At 43.3% G+C, this 22,863-nt stretch overlaps 1 protein-coding gene across 1 annotated transcript in view; it reads right to left on the bottom strand.

Annotated features, from left to right (window-relative positions):
* Window positions 1-21,920, bottom strand: part of EXT1 (exostosin glycosyltransferase 1) — a 176,226-nt gene extending 154,306 nt beyond the window's left edge. The window contains exon 1 of the mRNA XM_027645552.1: window positions 21,886-21,920. Coding sequence (XP_027501353.1) covers window positions 21,886-21,920 — 35 coding nt within the window. The remainder of the gene's footprint in view (window positions 1-21,885) is intronic.
* Between the last annotated feature and the right edge of the window lie 943 nt (window positions 21,921-22,863).

Genomic DNA, 22,863 nt, shown 5'->3' with positions numbered 1-22,863 from the left:
ATGCAGGCCACTTGTCTTTGTTATCTCAATTTCACTACAAAGCTACATACAGACCTCAATGTCCCTGTGGTTTTAGGAGAAAGGACAAAACATCTGATATTTCAAGACCAGCACAACTGCAATTTGCCAAAATACCCAGTTCTCTTCCTTGCCCTTATCCTCAATATAAATCAGTTACCCCAAACTGACAGTTGCAAACTCTGATTTTTGCAGTTTCCATCACTGTTTTATTCTGAATAGCAGTGAAGTTCAACTTCCCACCCATCTCCAGGTCATGCAGGGGAACACTGGGGTTTTCTGGGCACAGCAGGAGCTGAAGCAGTGCCAGCTCCTCCCATCACACACCCACCTGGACCCCGGCAGCACAGAGAGAGGGAGTGGGTATTTCCAGACAACTTGGTGTTGACAATGCAGGAGAGCACCATTTAAAACCACTTCCAGCTATTTTAATGGAGAAGTCCTGCAGGATCACATCAGCTGGAGTAAAAAGCACCATTTCTGACACCGCATGCTGACTCTTGCCTCTCCTTTGCAGCAGAAGGGCAGATGCATCCAACAACAGCAGCTTTCTATTAGGAGCTCCATTTCACACCATCTACATATCCACGAGCTCCAGCACAACAGTACTTAGAGTTCTGACATCCCCCTTCCAGTGTTAATTCCATGCAAATAAAAATCACAGAGCCCTGTCACCAGTTCAGACACACAAAAGCAATTAAAACTCTGTAACATCGATGCAATAAATACAAATTGCAAGGGTAACTTCGAGGCTGCCAGGTAAGTGCTGCCTGCAGAAAGTCACCAGGCACATCCTCTTACAGCCCAGAGGTCACAGAGACAAGCACGCCCAGGTGTTTTAAATGTATCATGTAAGACTTTAAGTATAAAAAGTTGTACAGATTTCTCTTACTCCCTGTTGGCCAATAATTTTAATCCATATGCTGCTCCTGCTGCATCAGCACGGGTCTTTTAATGCTACTACTAATGGTGAAGATGTAGACACCAGTTGCTTTGTTTTACTCTGGATTTCAGAAAGCATCGTGCCCACATAAAATTGTTTGCAGTGCAAGAGCAGGTCACATTAGGAACCAACATATTATTCACATTAATAAATTTTTTGTCAAGGATTTGAAAGCACAGGAATCTGTCACTTCTATTGTTTGGTTCCATTAATCTTTACCAGTTTATTTATCTCCTATGGCTTTCTCAGCTTTCCAATCACTTGTATAAAAAGGTTTCCACTCTTCTACTTTTTAATTAAAAAGAGAGTGGAAAAAAATATTGTGATTCACTCTCAAGACACAGAAAAATCCATTTCTAATGGAACAGAAACAACCAACACAGGCAAACATTTCCTAGAAAGTCAAAAACTGTTAGTGGGCCTTTTTAGGTTAATATCCATGATATTCCTTGGTTTAATTTTACATAGAAAAGGTTACCATCCAGCACATTTTCCTCCTGCATATTATTAACCCTCCATATTCTGCAGGTCCAAACATTAGACTCTCACTGTGACAGAGCTTCCCAAGATGTCTTCTGTGAATGCCAAAATCTCTTGTGAAGCATGAGCACCAGTTAAACCCTGCCCTGCATAGAAAGCGGTAAAGGACTCTTGGGTCAGGTTGTGCTGCTCTCCCCACTGGTCTGAATAGGTCTGACAAATTCATTTATCAAACAGTTAGGAATAAGGCCTGGAAAACCCACCAAGTTTCATGTGTTGAGTTGTCTGCGGTGCCTGTGCCCTGTCATCATGGCTGGGCTTCACGAATGAAGATTTAGGAAGGTTCTATCCACATTTGTTACAAGCACGCTGGTGGCTAATAAGGTCAATACGAGATAGACATGTCCACTTGCAAAAGGCACAGCAGAAAGACTCCTTAGGTGGTATATTCTGTAAGGCACGATTCTTTCTGCAGTTGTCTTTTCTCCTCAAGAGTGATCCTGTGGGCTTTCTCAAAGGAAACAGCAGCATTCTCAAAGGAAACAACAGGTGTATCTCCAGGCCTCCCAGTTTGAGGCCAGAGTAGACCAGTTATGTTGATCAATATGGCCAAGGCTGAGATGTTGTTTCAGGGAGTCCTTGTATCTTTTCTTTGGGGCTCCTGTGCCCTGTAAGACCAACTATTTAACCTGTGTTTTGATTTTCACAGCTAACACGTGGTGCACATTATTTAAGAGTTTGCAGTGGCCTAATAGTAAAGATGATTAAAAGCAAAGAAAGAAGGGGAAGTTGGTGGGATGATGACCAGTAAAACAGAGAAAGTCACAGTGTATGCAATTCTGTTTAAAATGTGTATGTGTGTACTCTTCAAAGCCACAAAGACAGTAGAGGAAAATTTGTATTCAAGACCTTCCTGAATTCAAGTTCAGCATATTAGATCATTCCTTCCTGCAATAGCATTTTTCTTGATCTACAGTTTGCCACAACAACAAGTCAAACTCATCCACAGACAAAAAGCATCAGAGATGCCATTATCCACAATAGACTTACATCAGGGATGAACATGACTGCAGTACCTGGAGGAAAAAAAAGTGCTGAAAATAAGATATTAAGAGCCAAATTAATTGGTGACATAAGCAGGTACAAGTACATTGAGTGAAATGGAGTAGCTTATGCCTGCAATGAATATAACCATAAGCATTTAGCAGGTTCTTCCTCGAGTCTTTGTTTAAACAAATCTGAATTTATTAGTCTGCTGCTGAATAAATATGATAAACTCTTACTGAAATTATCCTCTGGTGAGCAGCAATAAATACTAGGCAATAGTCTTTCAAGTGATCCATTATTTTAAACTGGCTAAGAGTAACTCCAGATTTTCTGCATGCACAGACAAAAGTTATCTTCAATACAATAACTGAGTGTAAAATAGCATGCTGCTTTGAGTTTGGGAAGGCACATGGAAACGTTCCCAACCTCAGTACCAAACCAAGCAACTCAAGACACCCCATCTCCATGGAGTTCATACGATAACAATACGGAACATTTCCATAATTTACAAACTACTATGAAATGCTAGAGGTCAAAATTTCCAGGGCATAATGTAACAGGGAAAATGTGCATGGCATGTGGGAATCAGCTTTTCTGATATAACAAAAAATTGGAGCAAGGACACAGCATTTATTTCATTAACAAGTACTTACACAAACACATAGGCCTCAGAAAGGAAAGCAGGAGGAGAAAAATCATGTATAAAGCATCCTATTTGTTCTCTGTTATCTAACCACACACCTAGAGCCACTTCAGCACTTCCCAGTGTCCTCCAAATGTGACGTTTAACAAACCTTGGTGTTGTCATACACTTTCAGCACTGTATTTTGACATCCTTCGGATGTTTCCGTCTCCAGAAGTTGAGGATCAGGTGGCTGCTTGACCTGATACCCTGCACAGGAACCGAAAGCAGGCAGTGCCTCATCTTCTATATCTTCCCTCCAAAGTTACCACTTACGGCAAAGCTTCAACCACCATTAAACTCTCAGTGCAGCCACTCTGAATGGCACACTGAGGAATTCCTCCAAACAGGTGACAAAAGGTCCCCTGTGGCAGCGCTGCCTCCATTGCCCTGCCTGCATCCCCCTTCCCATGGAGCAGCAGTGTCTCAAATACCACTGCAACATCTGCTTCCCAATGCAACTGTGCCTGATTGTACAAAATAAAAATCAAAACTAAAACCCATAAGCATGCAATATAAAATTTGCATAATGTGAGTGAGACAGAAAATAAGACAGTTTAACTAAAGTGATTACACAGACAACTCTCTGCCAAAGGGACACCAAACAAACATACTCTGTTTAAAAATACATCTTGTACATTACTTTTACCATGTTTAAAAGATAATCACACTCTTTAAACCAGAGTCATTTGCTTAAGTCCAGGGCTGTGCCAGCCCCAGGCTCTCCCCAAGACCTGACTGCAACACACACAGACATCTCTGTGGAGGTGGAGAAGACACCTCCCCCCACCAGTATGACCCCTCTGCCTCCATACTGGTTTCACACCAGTTTCAGGTGAGATGGCACCTGATCTAAGTTGGATATCTCGATGTATAGCTGGCTCAGCAAAAACCCTAACCCAAATCATCACATCACACTTTGGTGTTTTGGTTTGGTTTCTAAGGAAATTGGGAGCAGTGGAGTGAGCTCACACAAGGTTTGTGCTTTGAAATCACATGCTTGTGGTGCATGTGGTGCTGGAACCATCCAGCATTGTCAGTTCTCAGATTTGGTTTGTTTGTGAATCAAGGTGCCAGACACAAATGCCTTCACACCAGAAGCTCTCCAGGTCAACGTGGAGCTGTTTCAAGCCAGGATGAGCGCCTCTGCTGCAGGTGTGTTTGTTTCAACTATGTGGTTGTCCATGTGGTTTACAGTTTATATCTCACATTAAAAATTGAGAGAGTAACCTTCTCACCTCCTCACTACCCAAACAATGTAACCCTACTTCTAGCAAATACAAGAGGAACAGCTGAGAGGGAAAAAAACCCTGTTGTACTAAATGATGTAGTCTTGTTTTTCACATTCTTAATTCTCCCCCTCCTTCCACCCTTGCGCTTTCACACACAACATTTATCTCCTTGATAGCTCCTTGAAGCTCAACCTGCTTCTCTTGATGGCCAGGACGCCCCACCTAGTACACATCAGCCCTGGCACTGGGTCACCCCAGCAGGGCAGAGGTCATCTCATACACCCTGGCACAGCTCAACCAGAGACCCTTTCTTTTGTGTAATAGAAGGAAGCATAAACTTTCATGTTCTTGATTGTGAGTATACCCTCTACTACAGGGGTGTACTTTACTGTTTAAAACAAAATGTGTGTTGTCTTTTTTCAAAGCTACTCCCACTTTAGGGTCATCTTTATTATCTTCCGCTAACTCCAAAAATTACAAGGTCCAGCAGACTAATTCCTAACAAAGACACTGATAAACAGAAATGGGGCAGACAACAGCTTCATCTATACTTAAGAAAATACTGCACTGCCTGCAGCCACCAGCTCTTTATTTTGGCTTTCCTTTGGAATCCCAAAGATGGCATCTTTGTCTATACATTTTTTTATCTCAAACACCCCTGTTTTGCTGCTATTTGCCTGTGAAAACACCAGTAACTGAGAATATCCTCTGCCAAAGAGAAGCTGTTGCCTTGATTTGGTCCTTTTTCACAGAAACCTCCACCAGACAGGAGTAAGTCTGTCCTTTCCTCCACTTCTTTCCAACCCACCCAACAAATAAATGCACAGAAGCAGCATCTATATGAACATGTTTCATCAGCAGTACATTGCTCTGACAGCAAACTGCCAGGTTTCCATAAAACCCATCCCGGAAACAGCTGCATTTCAGATGGTCCTGAGAACCAAGGCTTAAAGAAAGACATTGCATCTGTACCAGATCTTTGGAGTCTCTTTTCCTCCTCCCTTACCCCCATTGGTCTTGTTTTACCTGAGTATCTTCACCCAGTAGCTGTAAGGGAAAGCAGACACAAGAACTCACCATTGCCATTAATGAATTGGCAGGGTCATGCCATTAACAGTCCCACTTAACCGCACTGTAGTATTCCTTTGGCAGTTTCTCCCATCATAATGTAATGCCAATCCACCACACTGTCCCAAGTGAACTGCCAGGGCTCAGTTTACCACATCACTTTATTTCCACACCAACCACCCAAAATGCTATCCCACTTGACTCTTACTGCCCTGTAATTAAGCATATAGTCAAGATAAGAGCAGTCAATATCCATCTCAGCTTTCATGAGCAACCCATGGACATGAGGTCAAATAAAGAAGTATCACTGCATGGGGATACTTACCAGCAGCATCCTCATTTACAGGCAAACTGGACATTAATCATGAGGTCCAAGATCATGATTTTACCCTTTTGTAGCAGAGAAATTAAGTCAAGATTATATATACAGCTGGCCCTTTAATACTAAGAAAAAAAAAAACAAAACCAACTTCTGGCTGCATACATAGTTGCCTTGCAACAGGAAGCTTTCATTTACTGATCTAAGCATTCAAACACAAAAATCTGGTTTCTTCCTCCTCATGCTTTAAATATTTGTCCAGGCCATTCCCAACTACCCTTTCAGCATTCCCTAAGAAACAGCTACCCTCCCTGTCCTGATACCGCTAAACACTCAGGCTCAGCTATTGATAAAGACCAGAGGGGCAACATGAGAATGGCGAAGGGGATCTGGCAACAGAAGTCTTGAGAAACCTGAGCTTCATTTTATGTTCTGCATTGGCTTCCAGGGAAACCTCAGTGTGCTGCCTGGGGCTGCCACCTCACAAAACCCAGCACCTAGGGCAACAGTGGCACACAGTGCCTCCCATCCCTTCCACCACCAGCTCAGCCTCCTTTGGGCCAACCCAACTGCATGTGGGAAGATGCCATTGTGGTCACTGGTATCTGGGCTGACAGCATGAATGCAATGACAGCCCAAAGGAATCACCTCGCACCAAATGTAAATTGCAGACACCCAACATTTTATCTCCCCAAACCACAGTCCTAGGCTTCTGGCATCAGTCCTATGAACACCCCACCTCTTAGAGTAGGATGGGGAACACATCATGTTGCCCAGCACCAGGTCAGGGCAAGGGGGGCAAAATGAGATTTGTATATGCTGCCTGTTGAGGAGCTGGGGTGATTGTTTTGTTGTGTACACTGACCTACACCATCAACGTGCTCCTTAATACCAACATGCACCCTGATGATCAGGCAGCCCCAATTCAATCAGTATCAAGCATGAGGACACCAATCACATTTCTGCCAAAGCAGCCACAGCACGTGGTGTGACGTTTACACTGGCCCTGCCTCCCACTTGAGGATGCTTGTTTGATCTAACAAAACCAGAACTGCTCTAAGAGATGACATCCCCCTGTCACAAAGTCTGGGGCCATAACACCCCCTGTGCAGCATATCTGAGTGACTTTGGCTTTGGAGACCAATTCCCAACTGATCACCCTGATGTGATAGTGATGGCTGCTCCATCTGCACTGTTGAGGCATCATGGTCACACCTAAACCCACAGACATGCTTTAATTCAAAGAATCTCCTCTGAATAAGCTTTACTTCTTCCTTGCAGAGGCTGAAAGCAAACTGAGTAGCTTCCCCTTCAAATCTTTCAAGCCTCCCATTCAGCTCTTGGTTTCTGAGAAGCACAGCTGAACTCAAAATCTGTCATACCTCTCAAGGCTCCAGCTGTAGACATTCTGGACCACTCATTCTCCTGAGCCTGGAGCAGAGAACAACACAAGGAAGGCCACTGCTCAGGGACAGATTATAGAAGCCCTGAAAAACCCCTCTCCTGGCAGTTCTACTGTCAGCTCCAGCAGGGCCAGGAGATTCCCTACCTGCCCAAGCTCAAAGGAAAAACATGGAACAGTTTGAAGTAGATGGTTTACGTGTAAGGGAGCAGAGATCTTCAGTGTGTTGTATTTCCTACAAAGAGTCTTCTCACAAGTGACTCAAGTTGCCCAAAGTGAGTTCAAGTGAGCTCTTTCTTCTGTCTCTTTTTCATCCTGCTCCTTTCCATAGGACCATATTCATAATGATGGAAAAGTTTGAGTCAAAAGTGTCATCTACATAAAGGTTGCCTCGGTACTTTGAAGAGGAGTGCCACAGAATGTGGAAATAACAGGATTTCACTTTACGTGCCATTTAAAAGAAAATGCACCTAAAGCTACCACTCTGCACACAATGGGAAAGAGAACAAATAATGACTCCATGTCACACATAGCAGGACTGAAGCTAAAGGCTTCAATTCATTTACACTGGTAAAGTGAAACCCAATTATTCCGGAGAAATCAGAAGTCTGAATCAGAACCACCCAAACTTTTAAACACAATTCTTTTGCTGTGAATGCAAAGCAACGTTATGGAGACACTAATGTTCTGGAGACATTAATGAATCAAGGATCAGTAAACTTTCCAGGGAGATATCTCCCAACTCAACACATAAGTGAAGCAATACCCCAGACATAAAAATAAGACAGATGCATTCCAGACCTTGCATGAAAAAGTGGAACATTATATACTGTGTGGAGATGACAAACATCTCAGACCATTTGACTCGTAGCTGGACTCTGCAGCCTCTGACATACTTGACACATTTAGCTCACATGTGACGTAAGACTTCAGTGCAAAAGGACACATTTACACATCAGCCTGCCGTGTGGCATCCATCCTCCACTTCTCAGGCTTCTGTTTAAATAGATCAAAGACTTCTGACCATGGAAAACAATGTAAGATCACATAAGGCAGCCGGGTGCCTCCTAACACCTTCCCTGCTGCTGCTGTTGGCCGTCCGCTGGCTGGGGACTGAGAGCAGCCACAACAGTGCTGTTAAACAACTAAAGTCAGCAATGTGCAGATTACAGCAGTATCACCAGATAAGATGAAAGAAAAGCGTTATTTCAAGGAAAATGCATTTCAAGGAAATTACTCCAGCACAGGGCAGCAGTAGCTTGGCACACAGCTGTGTGCAGGCACTGCTGCTGCCCAGGAAGCAGGATTTGCTGTGGGAGGATTCCCCTGCCCCAGCAGTGGGTCCCTGCACCCAAGACTGTGTCAGTGCATCCTTCTCTTTGAAGAACGAAAGATGCAGGGAATGAGGCACTTCAAGGAGAGTTTTCTTTGCGATGCTAGATGCTATCATTTGGCAATTTGTTAAGTGCTCCCAACCCCATTGTTTCTGAGACTCACAGAACAAAAGCAGCTGCTCATCAAGATTCAAAATTACAAGGCTTGCCTTGCAGAGAGAAAGCAATACATAAGTCATATCTGCTTTTGAGAAGGCTACAATTCACAAAGAAGCTGAGCAAAGATGTATTTCCTCTTCTATCACTTTAATTAATTGTGCAAAGAAGAACAGTGTTGAAGCAAACATATTCCAAAGCATGTTGAAGTTGAAGGTGCATTGCAGCCCCACAGGTTTCTCTTTTTTACAAAAAAAGTGGATTCTTGCTTATTACTATTTAAAAGAAAATAGAAAGGAAGTAAGTTTAGACTGTGAGTTTTCTAAAAGAATTTGGTTTTCACACTTTATCTTCAGACAGCCATAAGCCACTCGCATGTCTCGCTTAACTATCTAATTGGTTTAAATGATCTAGTTTCACTTTTTCACAGAAGAATATGCCGCTAGCATGTAGTGACAGGAAGAGCTTTTGCAGAGTAAGAGCAAGCCAAAGGGAAGCAAAATGGCATACTGCCCTACAAACAAAGAGCAAGCAGCAAATCTAAGATGAAATGAGTATCATTAGCTCTTCAGAACTGCTGAATCCTGTGCTGGGAGTCCTGATAACCTAACTGGAGGCAGATCAAGCCAGCAATGCTCCATAGAGATGAAGATACACAGCAGTTAACATCTGGCAGATATACGACAGGGGCCAAATCAAGGAATCCTCGCACACACCCAAGCACAAAGATGGACCACTGTCCCTCATGCTGCCAAGGACAGGCAACATGCAGAAAGGGCTCAAACCCAACTTTACGGCTCACGGCTCAGAAATGCTGAATTGTTCATGTAGCCCACAGATTTTCCACCCTCTTATTTTACCAAAGCTTTCAAATAAAACCCATTGTTTGTAAGGAAAAAATTTCCAAAAAGAACAGAAAAAGTCTCTTCTCACCCATAGAGATCCATCAGTGCTATCCTGTGTATGCACTCACACCACCTTACACAATACACCTTTGCACAACAGGATTTAAAAAACTATAATAACTGATTCCCTACTAATTTGGAGAGGGGCTAAAACCATACAAAGGCATTTTTATCTTACAACTAGACCAAAACAAGGCAGGAACAAGCTCATTCCTAGGCTTATAAAACAAGCCTTTACAGATAATTATGTTTTATTACTCTTCATTTTATGAGGATTGTGCTATACAAAACAAATACCAGATGCCTATTTGTAGCATTTGGGGGGGAGAAAGAATCTCCGCAAGCACTGCTGTAAGAAGCCCTGCTTTTAATTAAACACAATAAATGCATAAAAATTAATACTGCTGGAAACCAGCAGGTAGGAAGCAAATGGATGAACTGTAACTGTTGAAAGACCCTCTCCCCTCCACGCTCCTGCGGCAAGAGCAGCCACTCACCAGCCTATTGCTCAGGGCTGACACTCTCTGAGCAAGGCTCCTTACACATGCGTTTCCCTGAAAAATTAGTACCAAACTTTTCAGACAACCAAAAGCTTAAAGAAAAATGGAAGGGAGGGGAAGACAGTAGGATTGAATGCTACTTTTGTTAAAGAGACACATATGTACTTAGCCAGGAAAACCTGTAAAATAAGAGTCAAGTAGCTTAAAGATGGGGAAAGAGGAAAGAAAAGACAAAGAGGTGTAAAGGGATTTCTGGCAACCTTAAAATAAAGCAACCATCCAAAACAGGATGAATCCTTTAACTGTTAACTTGCCAGACTTACATAACATGCTCCCAAATGGCCTGACAGAGTGTGCAGGACAGGACCCCATGCCTGAGACGAGGGACACGCATCTGAAACACGGGTACACAACCAGAGGGAGGCACACAAAGCATGGCCAATAACAAGCAAAAATGGGACACAGTTCCTCAATGACAGTAAAATGTAGCCAACTTTACAGCAACTGCTAGATGTCAGCCATCCACCCTCCCAGAGGCAGCACGAGGAAATCTATGTCCCATTTTCAATGGTGGTTTCCTTTTTCACTTTAATTGCATTAAGATTCAACCATGGGGTGACAATAGACACTTCTTACTTAAGGCTGATACCAGCCCTACATTGTAAATCCAGTTTTCAACATCATGTCTGACAATGCTTTAAAGTTCTGCAAAAAAGACTGAAATTGTGTACACTCTCTCTGAATCTCTCTGCAGCAGGGAGTCATCTTTTTCTTTATTTTAAGAGATATTTTTAAGACATGGTGCAGTAATAAATGCAAGGTAAGTAGCAGTGGGATGGTTTCCATGCTTTGCTGCTCATTTGTTGGTTTCCATCTGTTCTAATTATCAAAGCTGAGGATGGGTCTCTTCTATTACCCTCCACCAGAGATATCCTCAACCTACTTCCTAATCAAGTTTGTTTACAAATATTCATTAAATTCCATGCTTTATTGGCCCAGTCATTTAATTGTAAGACCATGGTACCACAAGCTGCAATTACAGTAATCAGTGCATTGATTATTGTGAAACACAGTTATCCTGAGACTAAAGCTAAAGTAAATAAGAACTCTTGCTATAACCAGTAACTACACCAACAGAGCAACCCAGGATCAAAACACTATCTCTAAATTTTTAGATCTCTAGTGTTATACCCAAACAACACAGATAACTTCATTGTGAATTATTTTACTGTCACCTGTGTCAGAGAGAATTTACATGAAAAATGAAAGAATAAAAAACCTTTTCGCTAAAAAGGGCTGTTATTACAGGTTGCCAGAAATAGCTAATAAAACAAAAGCTGAAACCTGTTTTCACTGCAATTCACTAATGTTGTGATGCAGAAAGCGAAGAGACAAGAGTCCTAATGACTCCACTGGTTATTTCGTTTCTCGGCAGCAGTAACAGAAACGAGTCCTGTGAAAGGTGGCAAGTGCAGAGTGGAATGATTTTTTGACACCTTCAGGGCAAATGGTTAAGACAAGGACCAGGTCCCCTTGCACAAACACAGAACAAGAGTCAATCCAGACCATGGGGTACTACACCTCCAAGCTCCACAGCAAAGACAAGCCAGGGTCTGAGGAGAGGCAGCAGCTGAGAAAATAGCCAGCCCTATGGTTACCTCCATGTCAAGAGATATGCACAGAGAATTTAGAGATGAGCAGGAATTTGGGGCTTCCACTGGAATTTGGAGCTGAGGGGACCTGAAGCCCTCACACTGGGTGCAGAGCTTGGGGAGCAGCTTGTGTGGCCAAACAAGGGGCGCTGCCTGCCCCACCCAGAGGACCTCTTGCCAGGACAGGACATGCTAGGTCTCTGACCATGCAAGACTCAGCCGGGGACAACCAGGCGCTGCTCAGACCTTCCAGTTCTCCTCATCCTGCCCACGGCAATCCAGAAACAACACTTACAGGCAGACGGGACAATAAGATGGTGGGTTGTTCTCAGATGAAGGTGAACGACCACCTCTTGCTAATTAACGACTCAGGCACTTGTCTCCTTATGCGCCACATCTGCAGAAGCCATCTTCCAAGGAACAAAGCTGAGACTCTATTACGACTCTCAGCAAGTAAATGTTGGGAAGGCCATAGAAAAGCAATCGCATTTGTGTGCGTGTGAGCTCACAAACTAACCCCAGGAACTCTCTTTATGGCAGGGGGGTCATTTACAAGGAGAGATGAGAGCAGTATGCACCCACATCCCCCCCTTTGATGTGTCACCCACCTGCCTTCACACAGCCCCAGCCGCTTGCACGCTTTGATTACCAGAGCCTTCCCCGCCACCACTTCCCTCAGCTGCTTTAATCTTGCCACAACAACAGCGCCATGAAAAGAAAGGGGGAGAGGGAAGAGGGTGAGAAAGAGAAATAAAAAGAGAGAGAGAAAAGAGATTTGGGTCTGGAAAAATCAACTTGATAGAGGAATCTGGAAAGAACTGACTTGCTGTCAGGCAGAGATGAAAGCACTAGAAATAAGGGATGTGTTGAGCGCTTATTAAAACAGTGCCATGATTCTCATACGAAAAGCATATCTTTGGCACCTGCTTGAAATCACTCCCATGAAAGAGCCTCCCAACAATCTCGGATGGCTAACTTTAGCACCATTTTTATCTTTTGTTGAATATGCATAAAAGCTTCTCAAGACACGTGTCTAATCCAAAAATATAACAAGTATTTCAAAATCTTGCATAAACTCATCCACAGGCCAGACTGATCATCAAACCTGAAGCAATGCCAAACAGTGAAGCGAAACCTAAAACCATCTTGAATTAAAACTTGCAGAACTGTAGTAAAAAAAGTAGGCAGGGAAGGGAGATGGAGAGCAGTTATGAAAATGCATGATTGCCTGAAATATTTCCCCATCTTCAAAAACTGTCGCCTTGAAATTCCTACCTGCTTCATTCACCTTGCTGCTATCAGATTTTTTATTACCCTCTCTTTTGAGGATTTGTCTGGCACTTAGTATGCAGGAGCAGTGCACAAGAATAGATCCTGCTGCCATAGATAATGCGGTTCTAAGGGAAACCCATCAATTGTTAATGGCCATGCAAATTGTTGAAACTAGAGAGTTATTCACAGTTATCTCGCTGTGATTTGGTAAGTGTCCATGCCTGATGTGATCACTCACTTGATATATTTTTCTATTACAATTCAAGTAGTAGCCTTAGCTTTTGGGTTTAGGGGGAAAAAAGCATGAGGCAGTGTAGGAGGGCAAAGGGATGTTATTTGTTTTAAATTATTTTAAACAGTCATACATGCCTTCTTATGCAAAGTATGATAAATCCCTCCCAGAGACTACAGTCATGCCTTAGTGAAACATTTAAATCTCTCCGATCAGGAACTAAAGGAGTTTACCATGAAACTTCAGACCCTGATCTTACAAAGCACATTCTTATGTTCCAACAATACACATGGTGCACACATCCTTTGTGGCACTGGATCTTCCAGCTGCAGGTTGCATCTTTTTACAATTTCTGATCAGGGTTTTCTCCTGCCTATGCAAAAATTTGCTGACATTTAATAAGCTATAGGCATCTCCTCAAATCCATAATGCATTCAGTCTCTCGCAGCAGCAACTTACTGATCATTAATTTTCAGCTTTATTGCAGCTCCAACATATCAGATGCCTTTTTTTTGGCATCTTGTCTGAGATTTATTACTTTTAGCAAAGTGTACTTTGTTTTTTTATTTTGTTTGCTTATTTTTAAACAGCCCTGAAGGGGAAATGTTACTCTTCTTTATAAAATAATTCTGAAATCACGCTATTAAAAAGTAAATCCTATAATTATGTTTCCCATTAGGATTAGATAAATTACATTTAATTAAAACAAAAATCTGCTAGCACCCAGCACAATGGTTGGTGGCAAATTCAGAAGATGAAACATTCATGTCTTTATCTTCCTGAAACAGCTGATTGAGTCTATGAGCAGACACACCCAAACAAGCCTTCAGAGATATAAACTCAGACATTATAAACAAAAATTTGTCCCTCCCTTCAGATAAAGATTCTGATTTTCAGAAGCAGCCTCTGATTTTATTCTTGCTGACTACAACTACAATTTTGATGAGCTTTCTGGTACTAACCCACTGAACTACCTGACTGCACCAGGAATTCCAATATTGTGATACAATGTCTGCAATTATTCGCGAGGCAAAAACCAGTATCAGAAGTCAAGATCTTTTAGGAGAATGAAGAAAAACAGGATTCCTAACCAACACTATCACACTTCCCTGTTTCCAGCACTGCTGTTAGTCAGGTGATGTTCTCCATCAGACTGAGGGCTGCAGGGGTCATAATGCACACTGCAGCTCTAGGAAACTATTTATACCATGCTCTGTTTTACAGCCTCAGAAAACTAATTATTAACAGGACAGGGTCCCCCATGTACATTTGGCAAACACTGTGGCATGCATTTTTCCTTTAGGAATCTACTGCTACGTGCAAGCCATCAGCATCACGCTCTCAATTTTGTTTAGGAGCTGAAGAATGATTGATCTTATTGATTTGTGTCAACAGTCTGACATGGCCATATCGACCAGCGGTAATTTTGTAGGAGGAGCTGAAAAGGGAACTGGAGATATCATTCTCTGTAGCACGCAATCCAGCCCAAAGAGAAAACATTGTTAGAGATGCTGTTACAGCCGTCAACGGGACCGCACTGGGACTCGAACCGACACAAGTGAGCGATGAGACATTTCCCATGACCGTGTTTACAGAAAATCCACTGCTAAACACCCAACTGTATAATTACAATCTATTACAATTATGCAAAGAAGTAACATTTCAGAAAGGCCTTCTCATTTCCCATTCTTAGCATTGAATACTTTTGTTTTGCAGCCAATCAACTAAATTAGCCCTAATTCTGTTTCATTCAGAAACACAAAAAGGATATTAGGGGGGAAAAAGTGAAAAAATGGGAAATTCACTTAGGAACCCAGGAATTATTTTGTTTTCACATATTTCTGGACTAGAAACCATCATGGAGGAAAAAAGTCAACTTACAGCAGAAGAGCTTTACTGAATTTGCTAACTGCATCACGAGAGCCCTTGGAGGAGTGATTGGGAATGATAGTGCTGCAGTGCCTGGAAAGGCAGTGGCCTTTGGTAGGGGCTGAGTGAAGTAAGGGAAGTTAAAAGGCTCATATACTAATGTACCACATATCCTGACCCAGGACAAGTGTCAAACCCCAGAAGAGCTTTTGTGGGGATTTCCCCCTGCCAGACACACACAGAAGAGTTGCTTTATACTGCTTCTGACAACTGCCACCTTTTATGGGAAAATCAGTTTAAACCTTCGCTCACTGATTCTTCTTGGAAAGGAGATACAGAAAACATGAATGAGCAGTATCTCAGCTTTACACAGTGCTTTTTCTAAACATGGCAAAGCATTTAAGTAATCCACGAAATGCCTGGGGAAGGCAAAGTGTTCTTCCCATTTTAAAAGCATAGGAAAATGCAACCATGGTGGCCAGCAGCAATCCTGGCTGTCCAAGTACAATCTCGAAACCACGTGTGTTACAGGAAGGAGGAGGCAGGAGGTCCTACAACAGCCCTGCCAGCACTAAACTTCACCCAGGGACTGAAGGAGCACGGAAAAGTCTGTCTCAGTGGAGTACAAAATGGGAACCTGATTTAGCCAAGATGAGCATCTACCACCTTTCAGGGAACACCCACCTAGCCTCCTGTCCGCATCCTGGCTGAGGAGGCAGCACTACACCACTTGAAAAACTGAGGTTAAATCCCAGTGAGAGATCAAGGAAAAGACAACTGGGGAAAACACAAGATATTTAAAGAAAATGGCATCTTTTTTCTTCTGTTATTAAGGAGGCCTAACCCTCCTGACTAGCTTACAGTTATGTTTTCTTATTCTTAGAAATTATAGCATTTTAGGAAGTTAGATTGCATTTGGAAAGCCATCAGCCTGGCAGCACTCATGCCAGTTCTTTCCCAGCAAAGCAGTAAGCCACAATATTTTGCTGAGATAATCTCCTCTCTTCTGTTGTCATTTGGAATTCATTTCCTTAACTTGTTTCTCCTGCACCACTGCAGTGTGCTGATCTCCAACCTCTCAGCCTCTAAAAACCCTCCCAGGTTTTGTGGCGCCCATGCTACAATACCAGGAGAGTTTCTTCCAATGCATGGTTGACAACCGTTTGATTTATAATTTGTTCTACAAATGGAAGAAAGGATTCCCACCATCCTCTGGCTTAGATCTGTAATCACCCCTGCGCACACCTGGTGTTGCAGGCACCTCCTACTGCAGCTCCCTCCCGCTCTGCCTGCTCCAGAGACGTGGGGATGAGTTGGATCAGCATTACCTAGCATTGATGTTCCCAACAGCTGACTAAGGAGGCTCTTAAATTAAGAGCAGAACAGTAATGACACGTCCTGTTTCCTCCTGAAATTTGGATTGAAAAAAGAGCAACACAAAATCTCATACAAAAGCACAGCATAGCTGCATGAACAGAGGAAGAGGAACAAATCTACTGCTCTGTGTAAACCATGAGAAGGTTTTGAAACCTATACGTCTCAAAATACTTGGCAATGTGGAAGGCTGTAGAACCTTAAATATAACCTGAAGTTATACTCACACATTCCCACAGGCTAAACTAATCTCCACACAGCACAGGACAGGAGTATAAATCTTGCATCATCATTATCTAGATATAGCCAAATCCTGGAGAAGTCAGTCACCTCTGCAGCTCAGAACATACCATTTAACTCCATTCACAGGCCAGACAGTTATCCACGGACCTACTGATTATTTTTCTCTGGTTAGAAAAACAGTTTGTTTACCCAAGACCACAAAACTCTGTGGATTTTCTGAAAGAAACCCCTCAGAGAGAAAAAGAAAACAATCACAGATAATACTCCAGAAATCATCAGATTACAGCACATTCTCTTGACTCACATCTGTTGTGTAAATAAGTGCTTCGTGTGGACCAGTTTCATTTACTTCCCTCTCCCGCGAGCAGCGGCTGCTGGTTTACTTTCCAGTGGTCTGTTCCAGGGCTGTATGTGGGGCAAAAGGATTATTTCCAGCAGAGTCAAACCAGTAGTCTTTTTTGCTCGGGTTTGTCTTGAGCTGAAACTCCTCTCGTTTAATCCCATTCTCCCAGCAAGATGCACTACTTCAGAGCTGCACGGATACAAAGAGGTCCACAGCTGGGAATACTCTCAAGGCAGCAAGGAGCAGCAGGAAGGTGCACACAGCCCCTCAGGAGAACCTCAAACTCAGCGACCCCTCTCCCTTAGGAGTAATTTCAGTGAAGCTTACCTTAGGCCACTACAAAACGTCCTGCAGAAGTCAGAGTTTTCTCTGTGAAACACCCAGCCACGGAGGGCAAGAAGGCAGGAGCACTGTGGGATGCTCTGCAGCACATTCTTGCTTGAGGGCACCTCGCTGGGGACACAGGAGAGCTTCATCTTCCAGGGTAGCTGGAAATGCTACTTTTAGTGCTGTTCTGATCTGGGTTCAACAAGCCCTTCAAACTACTTGTTTCAAGATTAATTCTACTTGAAATTAAAATGATGACTCATAATTTTTTTATTTGGGTTTTGTTCTATCGTCAAGTGTCTCTTCAGTGATGAGTACTTATCAATAAACTACCCAAGAACAATTTTCTTGGGCAGGAAAAACTAAAGCAGACCCCTCCGGCCGTGAAAGCAGTGTTCACCCACGTTCTGCATGCAGAACACACCTGCTGCGGACCAGATCACCCATCTACTGTAACGCTTTGTCACCACAGAGCCTCGTATGAGATGCTTCACAGAAAGATGCAGAAAGGCCTGGGGCAAGCAATTATTATAATAACTCGCCCCACAAGAAAACTTAATTACTTGAGGTTAGAAGGGCACCTGGTTTAATGCCCGCGGGCAGGGTGGGCTCCTCTGCCGGGGCTAATTCCACACACCCGGCCACACACGCGGCAGCGCCCAGCACTGCTCACCCGGGGAAACACTCTCATGCACATGCATCCACTGCTCCCACACCTCTACTGAGCGGGAAGAGCCTGGTGCAAACAGTCAGGAGGATGAGGATTGCACGGCTGGCTGTGAGCTCAGGGACACTCCTGTCACCCCTGTTCCCAGCTCCTCCCAGGGCCCTGCCTGCATCAAATCAGCATCAACAGCCCCATAAGGACACTCTGCAATACATACAGAGAGCGAGAAGAGGAAAACAATAGAGCAAGTCCTGTATTTCTCAGACATACGTTAATGCTTTGTTATTTACCTGCTTACTGCATTTTGGAATAAACGTATTGTAAACCAGGCAAATTTCCAGTTTCTCAAAAATCGATATTAAAAAAGTAGTCTGGTGGTGACAGGTCTCCGCAGGAGCCAAGATACTCTGGGAAAATGCCCAAGCTCTCTCAGTAGTTTTTGAGTTTTGTCCAAGCTCCCAAAGCAGCCTGGTGATATACAAGACACACAGACTGGTTCCCATTGCAGTTCAGATGTCCTGAAGAACAGCCATCTAGAACCTGGGTGGTTTCTCAAACCCATCCTAAATAGCTGCAAATGAGCTGACTCGTGAAGGCTTTTATGTAATTCAAAAAATAATACAGTGAGTGATGAAGTGTAGCATTTACATTTGTATTTTAATACAATACACGGAAGCTCAGTATGTTGAAAATACAAGAATTTCACCTTTGTTTGAAACATGCACATACATGCGTATGTAGCGCCCAGATTACCATCACATGTTGGGCAGGCAAGCCTAAGCCTTACTTCACATTCTTCTGCCGGTCTTGTGAATGGCAAACTCATCCCTAGTGTCTACATCTACCACTTCTCTTTTTTCGATATGTGTATTTTATTCCTGGTGGGAAGGAAATGAAACTAAAATTTGCATCTCTTCCCATTCTGTGACTATTGGTCGACTGTGACCTTTACTCAGGATTTTCAAGGTGGGAGGTTCAGGGATGATTGATGCATGTTCCACCAGTAGAGTGCACACCAGGTACTGGATACCAGGCATCAATGAAAATGTTCAGTTGGATATATTCACCTGTAAAAGTACACATACAACCCTACCTAATGCTATCATGTGCCCTGCCAAAATGTTTCACAGGTACAAGCACACAATGTGTGTGCACCCAGCAGTCCCAGGCAGATGTGTGAGCAGCTCCTTCTATAGGCTCCTACACCACATGCCTCCAACCTCCTCTGGCAAAACTAGTCCCACCTCATGAGGGTCTGTGTATTTTGCCTACCTTTCTCAGTTCAGTCATGATCACCCAGGCTTTTTGAGCACTGACTAGTGACAAAACTTAAGTCTGTAATGAACACCTCACTATACTATATGTCCTCCACCATAGTTCACATTTCTCCAAAAAGACACTTTTTTCCTCACTTCTCCTTCCCCATTTTACTCTCTTCAATCCCATTCATTTTTTCCCCTTTCCTTCATTATCATCATTTACTTGAGCTGTCCTCCACGGGTGAGGAAAAAGTCTCCTTGAATGAGCTTCTGATGAGACCTTATGTTTTTAGATACCATCACCACTATCCTCTCCATCTTCCAAGGGCAGAGTTGCTGTAAATCAGAGAATATGCCACAGACATTATTTACTTTCCTAGAAAGGTCCTCATTTTGGTGCAAATCTCTTCTCTGCATCTGGCTTTACTAGAACATTGCATTCCTCCATTTCTTTCAGTATCCTTAGTCATTTATATTACCTTCCAAAAAGTAATTATTTGGAACCAGTTAAGCCTGTATATGAATTCTGCCCTTGTTTAAAACACATTGTACATATGTATATATTTAGACTGTCATTAAATATTTAAGAGGCTGTCTTCGAACTTCAGCAGCAGCAGTGTTTACTCACTTAACCCTTTGTGAAACTGAAAGCTTGAGGCTGAAATCCTATTGTGGAGGAATTCAGAAAGCCCGGTTGCCCTAGTGCTGGGTGACAATGGCCAACTTTGACAACCAAGGACATCGCAAAGCAACCACAGGTTTTCTTTGTTTTCCTTTATATCCTGTTTGCTAGTAGTCTAATCATGATAATGTAATTCATTTTAGTCTGCATTAACTTTATCTGCTGAGATGCATAACTAGGATGCAAATTAATTAGCTGTGACATACAGATGGATCTTTCAATACAATTCACAGAGTCAAATACACACATGTCCAGCCCTCCTTCCCACAAGTAAAGTAAGACATTCTACACATTCTTCCACAGGTCAAGAAGTCACCGTTGTTGGTATCTTCAACCTCCTAGAGAGGAAACACCACATCCTGCAGACAGGTGGACCTCATGCAAATACAACCCCAAATACTCTATCGTAGATGAAACCCCATCACAAGTAACTTGCAACGTGTGCTGGCCCCAAGCTTAACACAACATAACGCCACCACCCTGCTGACATGAGGTTAACATGTTTTAAAATCTGGTCACCTAATTTACCCAACTTGGTAAGGCCTCTACCTAGAGTAAATCATTCATATTTCACCCTGACAAGGACTGGTACCTCAGGGCCAGTTCCCCATGTCCAGGGCACCCACACTCTTGTCCTTCACATGAAGTGAAATGGTGTAAAGATCACAGCAGAGGATGGGAAAACAGGCACAGAAAACCACAATATGCAACTCCCAACTCTATACAGATATGCAAATAGATGTATCCTGGAGAGTATGTTTTTTCTTCTTTTTGATTAAAACCTTGAGGATGCATTGTTGAATCCAAGCCCAAAATGCCTCACAAGAGTCCCTCTGTGTGCAGTTTTCAAGGCCCAGACATATTTAGAGACATTTCTTTTCCAAGCAACTACAGCCTCATTGATTATCACATGCTGAGTTAGGTGGGATGAACAACGGAGTCTCTCCTACAGCTTTCACACCTGGGTTACAGATCAGCACAGAAGCATTTTTGCAACCGCCTGGCTGCATTATCCTACCTTGAGGATGTGACCCTGTCACATTTTATAAAGGGAGTGGAGCACCAGGCATGGTCCCTATTTGCACGGAGGAGCCAGAGGCCACGGCAGGACGTGGTGCTGGGAGATCACCAGATGGCATACTTTGCTGTGCATAGGCACCAAAGCAGGAGTGTGAAGGGGCAGCAGCACGCTCTGGCAGGTGCGCTCACTCCAGTAAGATGCTGGGTCAAAGAGCTTCAGCATTTGCAGTTGTTCAGCAGAGCAAAGCCCATTCACCTCAGCAGCTCAACCACAGATTCAGTCTGCCTCGGTTCTTAGAGTAATCTTGTTTTCTTGTCAACATGGTTTTTTAGTTCCTGTCTTTTAACAGCAGCATTGCAACAAATGCTGAAGCCTCTCCACACCACCTCAGATATGGACACATGTTAGCGGCAAGTCCACTTTTTGTATGAACAGCACAGCAAACCAGTTGGATTCATGCTATTGTATCCCCTGAGGGTTGTTATGTACACCTCTCACTACAAAATAAGTGGCAAAAACACTTTGGGAGGAGCAGAATTCATGGGGAGAAGTCTATTTTTTATTAGACCAAATGTCATAGCTGTAAAAAAATTGACTCACGTCAAACCACAGGCGGGTATGTTTGCTTTTATGACACCTTGACAGCACACATGGTATACTGTGCAGCAAAGACTTTTCCCATCTCTAAATTAGCTCCAGTGCTGAGATCTAAAAACCAAAAACTAGCACAGCCTGCAAGGCTGCAATTGTCAGGTCTCCCTTTTTCCCCACAAAAAAATATTCCCTGAAGGAGACCACAAACCAAAGGGACTCCTGGGTGACAAATCATGAGCTTAGCTTAGTATCTCTACTGATCACCCGTCACTGCCGCTGTATCGTTTCCACGTGTGCATCGTTTCACCATTCGCCCATCAGTTTCCTGAAAGTGAATGGGATTAAAAGTCTACTGAGTGTTTGCACTGCTGTTTCCTTCTCCTCTGCAGCAGAATTACAGTAACCGAAAGGTGAGCAGAGTTCACACAGGCACACACAGGCTTCCTGGCTTTGCAGTGCTGACCTTCCCCGTCTCTCCCAAATCCCTGGGGATAGTTTCGGTGCAGAAGCAGGCAGCCAGTCGGAAATTTTCATCAGTATTAATGCCAACGTAGTTTCTTCCTAACTGCTCTCCAGAAGTATTTTTCCACCCAGGTTCCCTTGTGCACCACAAAACCCTCCAGCTGTTGGCAGCTCCGGGTGCAGCTCCACTGCTGTACACCTAGTGCTGTACAGCTGGTCTGCTTTAATTCAGCGTCTAATTCCTGCTACCCAGGAAACATTCTCACGTGAAAAACTTCATATATAGGCACCTACTCTGCAGTAAGCATAGTGGTGGTCGGCATTTAAATGAACTAATCAGTTGCAAACGGCTTAGTCAGCATCGCAGTCCTGGAGGTAATTCCCAGGAAGCGATTTTCCCGGTAGCTATATATACAAACGTGAAAAGCAGACTGGAATACAAGGGCAACAGCACAGCGAGACAAAATCTGGCTACACTGTAACATTACCAACGAATAAAAATAAAAGTCGGGGAAAGTCAAGGAACCGAGCAAGCACAGGATGTACTCGCATCACTGGTGTATCCTCTCACACGTAAAAGACAAAAACTCGGATACAGAACGTGAACGCAGTCAGCATTTCTTTTTCCTCCTTTCTTTACTGATGCTGCGCTAGTTTGAACTGAGGGGAAAAATACGGCTAGGCAAGTTCCTGGCTTGTCTGTGGAGACACACAAACACCAGCCAGACGCCGGGCAGTGCTTTTTGGAGAGAGCATCTCAGCCATCGCCCTCAGCAACCA

The sequence above is a fragment of the Corapipo altera genome, unplaced genomic scaffold, assembly GCF_003945725.1.
Source record: "Corapipo altera isolate COAL_440 unplaced genomic scaffold, ASM394572v1 51, whole genome shotgun sequence".
In the NCBI taxonomy this organism is placed as follows: domain Eukaryota; kingdom Metazoa; phylum Chordata; class Aves; order Passeriformes; family Pipridae; genus Corapipo; species Corapipo altera.
This window is presented reverse-complemented; position numbering and strand designations above follow the sequence as displayed.